Below are 8932 nucleotides of genomic sequence, written 5' to 3' on the forward strand. Positions count from 1 at the left end.
AACCCCGAGAAGCCCCCACACTTTCTCTTTCTCTTTCAATTTTCTATTTTTCCACCTTGAAAGATGAAGAGAAGCCCCTATTTATAACGTGAAAAATTTTCGCTCGACCTCTCGACAACAAAGCGGCTCCAATATCCTATGGTTGAGTTTTTGAATTTAAAATTTTTTTCAAAATTTCTCTCTTAATCAAAAATTATCTTCTAATTCTATTTTCTAAAATTAAATGAGGTGTCAACAGGTTTCTAACTAAATCCAAAGAGATTAGTGGCAATTTCTTAATCAAAATTTACATAGGCTTAATTAATTTAAAATTTGAACCCTCAATGTCGCGTAAAATATAAGTTTGTGAGAGCCTGAGGCAATGGAAGACCGTTGGCCCGAAATTGACAATACCCCTAAATTTAACAAAATTTGCCTCCCACAAGAGGGGTTAGGTCGCCACACACGATAAGGGTTAGGTCGCGACACTCCCCAATAATGTCACCTGAATTAAGATTTACACGTGGAAACTCCTCTCGACTCTTCCTATAAGTACTGCCACGAAACAATGCTCGCTTTCATCCAATCTTCCACCTTTCTCCCGATAGGCAAAGTTCACGGAGAGAGAGACCATGGAAGGAGCGAAGGAAGGAGATGCAGCTGCAATGCTACGAGGCCAAGCCGAGATATGGCGTTACATGCTCAGCTTCGCGGACTCAATGGTCCTCAACTGCGCAGTCGAGCTCCGCATAGCCGACATCATCCATTCCCACGGCGGCCGCCCGGTCACCTTGGCCCAGATAGCCCGGTCGATCGAGGGCTCCCCTTCCCCCGACCTCCCCTACCTCTCCCGCGTCATGCGCCTCCTCGTCCGCCGCAACATCTTCTCCGTCCACCACCCGTCCGACAGCGGGGACCCACTCTACGGCCTCACCGACTCGTCCCGCTGGCTGGTCCGGGACTCGGAGCTGAACCTCGTCCCGATGGTCATTATGGAGAACCACCCGCTCCAGCTTGCGCCGTGGCACTGCCTCGGCCAGTGCGTGAGGGAAGGCGGGATCGCGTTCCAGAAGGCGCACGGGGTGAAGATGTGGGAGTTCGCCGGGGACAACCCCGAGTTCAACAAGATGTTCAACGAGGCCATGGCGTGCACGGCCAAGATCATAATGAAGGCCGTCCTGGAGGCGTACGGGGACGGGTTCAGCCTCGTGGGGTCGGTAGTGGATGTGGGAGGCGGGACCGGGGGCGTGATCGCCGAGATCGTCAGGGCATATCCTCATATTCGGGGGATCAACTTCGACTTGCTGCACGTCGTGGCCACGGCGCCGGCTCACGACGGTGTGGAGCACGTGGGAGGCAGCATGTTCGAGGCCATTCCCAAGGCTGATGCGGTGTTTCTCAAGGTGTGGCTGCATGCATTTTGCGTATAGTTACATAAATAAATTACTCAAAAACTTCCTTAACAACGTCAAAAAAATTAAAATTAAAATTAAAAAAAAATTTGGAATTGTGTGCGGCTGACCGTAGTGACACCGGTGTCTGATGGTTAAGCAAATAGCGGTAGTTCCCCGCCTTGCCACGGGTGTGGTCACTCTTATTGAATGGTTGCCTCATGCCACAATTGTTAATATAATTCATGATGGTTCCCCTTGTGGGTAAGTCCCTCCCTTATACACATTTGATTCAGCCCACCAATAGTGAAATGGGCGTGACTTCTATTTTGTGTGAGCCAATTGGAATGTCAGGATCTAAACTATCGACCTATGCTCTTATATTGCATTTGGATCTCTAATCCATAAGCTTATGCCTACTAGAGGGAGATTGCACGTAAATGAGGCATAGTATAACGCATTTAAGTCATGCGAAGTTCTTCTAGCAATGGGCGTCATGGTATTTATACATTAACGGCGACCTCTATTCACTAGCGCGTCTATCAACATGGCAAACACCATCATGACGATCACCTATTGAGGATGACCACCACAATAATTGTCTCATCAGTTGTCCAAACTACGGATAATGTCTTCAAGGCTATATCTTGAGTTGGTAGAATCAAAACATTTTAAAAACTCATGCTTAAATAAATAAATAAATAGGGATGATCAAACCTTTAGTCTCTACCTAAATTAGTAAACTTTTTTGTTTGATTAAATATTTCAAACTATCAAAATTCATATGCGAACAAGGGTAAAAATTAATAGCCAGAATAAAAACATCGAAAAATTGTTGAAAAGTTTAAAATTAATATGAAAAAATCGAAAAGTTTAAAGTCAAATTGGCTGTTGTACAAGTTGAGGAGTTTTCGAACCATTATGATTATATAAGCATATATAATTCCTGTGGCCATGCACTGAAACACAGTGGGTTCTACACGACTGGGGAGACGAAGACTGCGTGAAGATACTGAAGAATTGCAGGAAAGCCATAGCATCGTCGGATCAGAAACCTGGGAAGCTCATAATGGTCGACCTGGTCCTTCTCGACCGGGAGGGCAGCGGTGGCCTGTTCGAGGACGTCGGAGTGACGTTCGACCTGCTCATGATGGCTCACCAGTCGGGAGGGAAGGAGAGGACGGAGTCTGAGTGGAAGCTGCTGCTGGAACAGGGCGGCTTCCCTCGCCACAACATCATCAAGATCCAAGCCCTGCCTTCCATTATCGAGGCATTTCCCCAGTAAAAATATCGTTTTCCTTCTCTCGGTTTGGTAATTAGATTTCGCTATTGCACGCACGTACCTTCCCTTCGAAACTGTCGTTCTTCGAGTTCTTGCGTTATTTAATAGTGTGACGGTAGTTCCATTGTAAACTTAGTGTATTTTCACCATTTGCATGCAATTGGGTGTGGATCAAGTGGTGTAGGGGTATGCAAAAGAATCGAGAATTGCCCGAAACTGGACGGGATTGAATCAATCACAATTCCCGATGAATACAATATATATATTAAAAATTTTATAAGATGCTCTGTTAAATTATTTATTCTCCGTATTTTTATTGTATTTTATCTTTTCGTACCTAGTGAAAGAACTTGTGAATTGCGTGGGATTTTTACAATATGGATTGCTTGGGAGATAGATTTGGGAGTTATCATGTCGAGATGTCACGCCCACCTGGGTATGCGCACATAATGCAACATCCCAAAGCATGTCGCCGACCTATTCTTTTTATTTTTCGATTAAATGTATGCGGAAACAAATTAAATAAACCCCTGGACAACAAACAAACATAAGGATAGCAAAACATGGGAAAAGTGTCAAAAAAGTCATAAATATTTTATCTTTGTGCCGATTTAATCCTAAATCTTTTTAGGTTGTGCCAATTCAGTCCTTTCTGATCAATTTTAATATTTTGGCCAGATTTTTGACTGGACGCTAGTCGGCTGACGTGGCATGATTGACACTTGATGTAGACAATTTTTAATAATATTTTTAAAAATTTTATTTTTATTTTTATTCTTTATTCTTTATTCTTTATTCTTTATTTTTTTCTTCTCATCTTCTTTTTCCAGCCAGTCATTGGATCTGGCCTAGGCGGCGAGGGTCGCCTTCGCCGGATCTAGCGAGGGTTAAGCTTTGCCCATGGCCGGCGAGGGCAAGCCTCGCCAGCTCGCCGGATCTAGCAAGTGAGGGGGTTCAAGCAAGGGAACAAGAGAGAGGGAGAGAGAGAGTCCTCTTTTGGCCAAGCCGAGGAAACCTGGCCACGCAAGACTACCGCTGCAATGCTACCACCTGATGCCGTCCACCACTGCTTGCCGACCCGCTGCCATATCCGGTGAGCTAGCAGGGCTCGCCCCTCGTCACCAAGGCCTCAAGGGCGATTAAGTTTGATGGAAAGGTACCTTTGGACAACAAGGCTAATTTACTTCGTGTAGAATTTTCTAGGCATGACGTGCAGAAACATGCACGCAGGCGAGAATACATGTCAACAAATTTCGAGGGAGTTTTTATGTTTTCGTTCGAGTAGAGATATCCTCATGAGCTCCCTAGGAGTTTCCCTCGATGTAATTAGCTTCGCCAATAGAAATTATCGGCGAATCGAGGCGATGAAATCGGAACGTTCATATCTAATGCCATAACATCTTTATTTCTAAAGAGAATTAAAGTACAAGCACAAGACAACATGAGACCGACAACAGGTAGTTGTTGATCACCTAATGACACTGCTGCTTAACATTTTGCCGAGCAGCAAAATAGGAAGCCCTTAATCGAAGTTTTTATTCAAGCCAAAGCCAACGCATCGGAGCTTTCGGATCGAATCAACAGTCAGGTTGATTTCCTCCTCCTCCATCCCCTGCTTCCGGGCACGAGCAGCAAAATAAGAAGCCCTTAATCGAAGTTTTTTATTCAAGCCAAAGCTAATGCTACGGAGGTTTCGGATTGAATCAACAGTCAGGTCGGTTGCCTCCTCCTCCATCCCCTGCTTCCGGGCAAATGCCCGGATAATTAGCTTTCTTATGGATTTACTTATCTTGTTTCACACATTGCAAAGATCTTTGACGTGGCCACACAGGCATCTCGATATCCAACGAGCAGTTGATGATCTCAGCCCTTTGTGGAGCCAGCATGGACCGGCTCATTTATTTTTTGGCATGCCTTCCATAGAAGGCCTTAATCCTTCCAGGCCATCTTCGAGAGAAGATATATCGATGGCAAAAGTGATGCGAAGCCAGTTCTTCATTCCAACAGCTATCCCTGCAAAAACGAATGTCATTGATTATTATCTGGTGGATACGGACATTGCACAAGTAAGAAGCAAGTGGCGAAAATGGGATGGGTTTGCTCAGGAATTATCTGAGCATTAGCTCGCAAGAATTCCACAGAGTAAATTCAAATGAAATCACTAGGATCCCTTCTATTTCTCCAAAATTTTAGGGTCCTTTGAAAGCGGCGAAATAAGTTGGTCATCAGGACTCTCACTCTGAAGCCCCTTGTAGCATTCTTAACCAATGTGCATTTCAAGAAACAAATGTCAGGGGACGCGTTTGAAAAATTCAAAAAGCTGAAATAAGTTAGAAAAATGAAACAGATGCATAAAAAGTAACATCAATATATTTTTCTTTCACCAACAATTGGAGAGGCTGAGTTTACCAGGCAGAACAATAACAGATTCTTCTTTAGCCAGTTTTAAGCAGAACTCCTGATCATCCTTTATGCCCTCCAACAATGATAAATTCAACTTGACCTGTGACAATGGCATCTTTCACTTATCGAGAAAAATATAAATTGCATAACAGTGTACGCTATACCGATGAAAAATTAAAAATACATGCATACATAATGTACGTATGTGTATAGTATGCCCATACCATTACAAACATGCCTCCTTCTGGCTTTTTTGGGCACGTGACGCAAGGTATATCTTGAATCTTCTCATAACATATTTCTGCAGCCTCTCTTAGTATGCAAATGATTTTGAAAAAAATCATCATTTGTTTTCTCAAGAATGTGAGGGACCGCCCCTGTTAGAATCACCACGAAGAGCAGAAAATAATTAGCTGTTATTTGATAAGGACACTAGTTGTCCACAAATAAAAGTTAGCAAGCACTCTTGCAAAGGATTAAATGAAGAACAATACTTAATCAAGTGAAAGTGAGTTCAGATAAATCAAGCCCAATGACTGAGACATAATATCGATCACTTCTAAAAGCAATATGCATAGCTTGTGCATTACAGTCTAAAATCACTGAGAAAAATAACATACACCAGGTGACTGTAGAGAGGAAACATGTAAATCATTGGGGTTGTGCTTGGGGTGCGACTCTACATTGCTATGCAGTATCCATTGTTTTAATTATCCATCTTCAAGAGAAAAAGCTCTCATTAACTTGTCATTTCCTGAATGAATAGCCAAGAATATCCACAACTCGCTCTGGTAGTGATACAAAAATAGTGCAGACAAGCCTACCAAATAAATCATTTTGAAAAACACCACGTCTTCAAATCTGAAAGTCACTGGTTAATTATCTGGAGTAGTTACGTACCTGGATAAATGTAGGAGGATCAGAGGATATATCCAGAAATCCTTTAAGGGACTTAAAAACCTGTAAAGAGAAAAGGAACAATCTAAGTATCTTGCGACCAACCCTAGTAGTCACATAATTTGGCCCAAATAGATATACAATCAAGCAAGCGATTGCGTTCACGCATGCAGAGAGAGAGAGAGAGAGAGAGACCCCAGTGTCTTTCAGAAAACCATTGGGATCATTTGTCACAAGCCAACCAAGTCGCCAACCTGGAACAATCCACCTCTTTGATATTGATCCCAATGTCAAGACAGGTGCAATGGATCCAAAAACACCCATGGGAACAAATGGAGTATCCCCAAAAGCTAGATGACCATAGACTTCATCCGCAATTACCATAATCCCAAGCTTCCTTGCTGTTTCAGCAACCTTTTTTAAAAAATGAAAGAAAGAAAATGATGAACAACAGCTGAAGCAACACAAATGTGGATACCAAAGATTATAAAAGTGACTGGCAACAAATCTAAATCTATCGAGCTTCCACTGCCTTGAGATAAACGAGCATCTCAAGAGGCAAGGTAGCTCTCTAGATTAAGCTCCGGCAGAATCTATTAGCTCCATTCCAGCTTATAATCATAGATTTTTCCATGTTCACAATTCATCTACTTGCTAAGATACGAAGAAATCTCAAACAAAATACAAAAGCAACCTTCTTTAGATGCTGGTAGCTATAGACACTTCCACAAGGATTGCCAGGATTGATGATAACCATGGCGACAGTACTCTCGTCTGCAAGATCCTCAACACCCTTGAGATCAACCTCCCAACCCTTATCTGGAAGAAGATCGAAATACCGTGTCTCAAGATGGTTGTGTTTAGCAAATGCATCATAGGCTGGGAATCCAGGTCTTGGAAGCAATATATTGGCCCCAGGGCAAGCGAGAACTGTTAATATGGCTTCAATTGCTTGTTTGCACCCGAGTGTCAGATTAACATCATCTGGTGATAATTTGTACGGGAGATCACAAGAGAGATAATCAGCAATAGCCCTGTAGAATTTGGTACCACCGATTAGTCTAGCTCACTCGAACATGTCGTCTGGAAATAAATTGCTATTCAACCTACAGAAAGCACCTAGATCAACACATTCATAGTGGCCTTTCCATAAAATTCAATCATTATCCAAACAATAAACAATGACTACTTCCTATAGTCACTAATAAAGCTTGGTTTCATCATTTACTGTCTGTTTTCAACACACTGTTTTTGCTAGCAATATGATGATTCCAGTTGATTGATGAGACAGTTGATATTGACCGGCAATAAAAGCTACTATGCTGTTAAGATACAACCATGAACAAACCAAAATGGTTCGTACTATCGAAGCAAAACAACTGCCAGAACTAGGCATTTTGCATTCGACCCCTTGCAGTTGTTGCGAAGGAAACAGAACATGCAATAAGGTCCAAAAACCTCAATTGAGTCACCTTCCAAACTAGCCCCTCATCAGCCCCAAAATCATTGACTATTTAACTATATGATTTCTTAAATCTTGTATGACCACATGAACGTAAATCCTGGCAATTTGTAAGTACGTGAATCCGTCGGTACATTAAACGCATCAACAATCGACTCACAGATACTAGGAAGATCGAGGATGCGAAATAACATGCTTAGGGAATATGGCTGCGGAGCTAAACAAACGGTCCAGACCATAAGAAGCACGAGTCGATCCATGCTATCACCAAGCGTATACAGAGCATATCATCTGCTCGTCTCAAGAGTTCACAAGATAACTGATCTCAGGCTTAAGCTCCAAAATAAATGACTTGAAAAACATTTTTAAAATAAGTACTTATATCATTTAAAATAGTGAGTTAATATAAAATATTTTGATTCATAGCAGCTATATAACATATTCCTGAAAAATAAAAATATCTTTCAGTCATTTAGAACGCTATCTTTTTTAAAGAATACGACTTCCAAATAATTCATTTTCACGAGAGAAAAGAAGCTGTCAGGCCCTCCTCATTTTCCCTATTCCCCTTTTGATCCGAGCCAAAAGGGTCGCGAGCATAAACGAGAAATCTAATCCTGATAATCCCAAGCGACACCGCTTTCTTACCTCCTGGCGGGAAGAATACCGACGGTCGGGCCGTAGCAGTTGAACTTGCCGGAGCGGAGAGCGTCGACGACGGCGTCCTCGGCGACGGGGGTCGTGCGGAAGCAAGGGAAGGCGGAAGGGTCGCCGTGGCCGAGCGGGACCACGGTGCGGCCGTCGTCGGCGTTGAGATTTGCCTTCAGCTCGGAGAGGACGCCGCGGACGGTGATGACCGTCGCGGCTGAGAGCCCCGGTTGCCCCGGAACTTCCAGGCGGGCGCCCCGTTCTCCATGCTCGCCTCTTTCCCCTTCGCCCCCCGCGGCCCCCGTCGAGTTCGGGAGGTCGATGATGGCGGCGGCTGTGGAGGAGACGAAGAAGGACAAGAGCGTCCTTTCGTTTTTCTCGTGGGTCTTGCGCTTGCATTATATTAAATGATCCTGCGAGCTTCGGACACCGGCGGAGTTGTCGTCGTTTTGTGAGGGCTGCTCGGCGGCCAACTAAGGGGGAAGAGACCACGCGACTATGATCCGGCAATATCAACACTTGTCAAAATGTTCATAGATATATTTTTTTAACTTATATTTAATAAATTGAATAATTATATAAATTAATTATATTTGATAAATAAGTCATAAATGAGTTTGATAAAATTCAAAATAACAAAAAGATTAAATAGCTTCAGAATTTATTTAGATTCGAACACTCATTGTCTTCACTCGATCTCACATTCATTCACTTTATATTTTCACCTCAATTTGAATATGAATTATCCTAAATTGAAATATAAAAAATTGGGCCGACTTAAGTACGGGTCATCGGATTCATAATCAAATTGGGTTAAGACTATTTTCGATTTGATACACCCATTTAATGAATCTATCAATCCCTATTACA

General features: G+C 42.8%; 2 protein-coding genes across 2 annotated transcripts; one reads left to right on the forward strand and one right to left on the reverse strand.

Annotated features, from left to right (window-relative positions):
- The first annotated feature begins 579 nt into the window (after positions 1 to 579).
- On the forward strand, positions 580 to 2949 carry LOC120289232 (desmethylxanthohumol 6'-O-methyltransferase-like). Its single transcript, XM_039303997.1, has 2 exons — positions 580 to 1382; positions 2341 to 2949. Exons 1-2 carry the CDS (start codon positions 612 to 614, stop codon positions 2653 to 2655), a joined length of 1086 nt encoding a protein of 361 aa, XP_039159931.1. The 5' UTR covers positions 580 to 611; the 3' UTR covers positions 2656 to 2949.
- A 1273-nt stretch (positions 2950 to 4222) lies between these two features.
- Positions 4223 to 8448, reverse strand: LOC120288938 (probable aminotransferase TAT2). The gene is given in 9 exon segments (XM_039303227.1): positions 4223 to 4594; positions 4597 to 4665; positions 5062 to 5155; positions 5280 to 5432; positions 5956 to 6015; positions 6148 to 6366; positions 6647 to 6986; positions 8063 to 8291; positions 8294 to 8448. Coding segments are annotated over 9 exon segments (1245 nt in total). The 5' UTR covers positions 8331 to 8448; the 3' UTR covers positions 4223 to 4550.
- Between the last annotated feature and the right edge of the window lie 484 nt (positions 8449 to 8932).

Source organism: Eucalyptus grandis, chromosome 10 (genome assembly GCF_016545825.1).
Source record: "Eucalyptus grandis isolate ANBG69807.140 chromosome 10, ASM1654582v1, whole genome shotgun sequence".
NCBI classification, from domain to species: Eukaryota; Viridiplantae; Streptophyta; class Magnoliopsida; order Myrtales; family Myrtaceae; genus Eucalyptus; species Eucalyptus grandis.

Bases quoted from the DNA above. Each gene is read 5' to 3' on its own strand.
- LOC120289232 (XM_039303997.1), top strand. From the start codon at position 612: ATGGAAGGAGCGAAGGAAGGAGATGCAGCTGCAATGCTACGAGGCCAA. The intron at 1,383-2,340 runs GTGTGGCTGCAT...ACTGAAACACAG, and splicing joins CTGATGCGGTGTTTCTCAAG to TGGGTTCTACACGACTGGGG.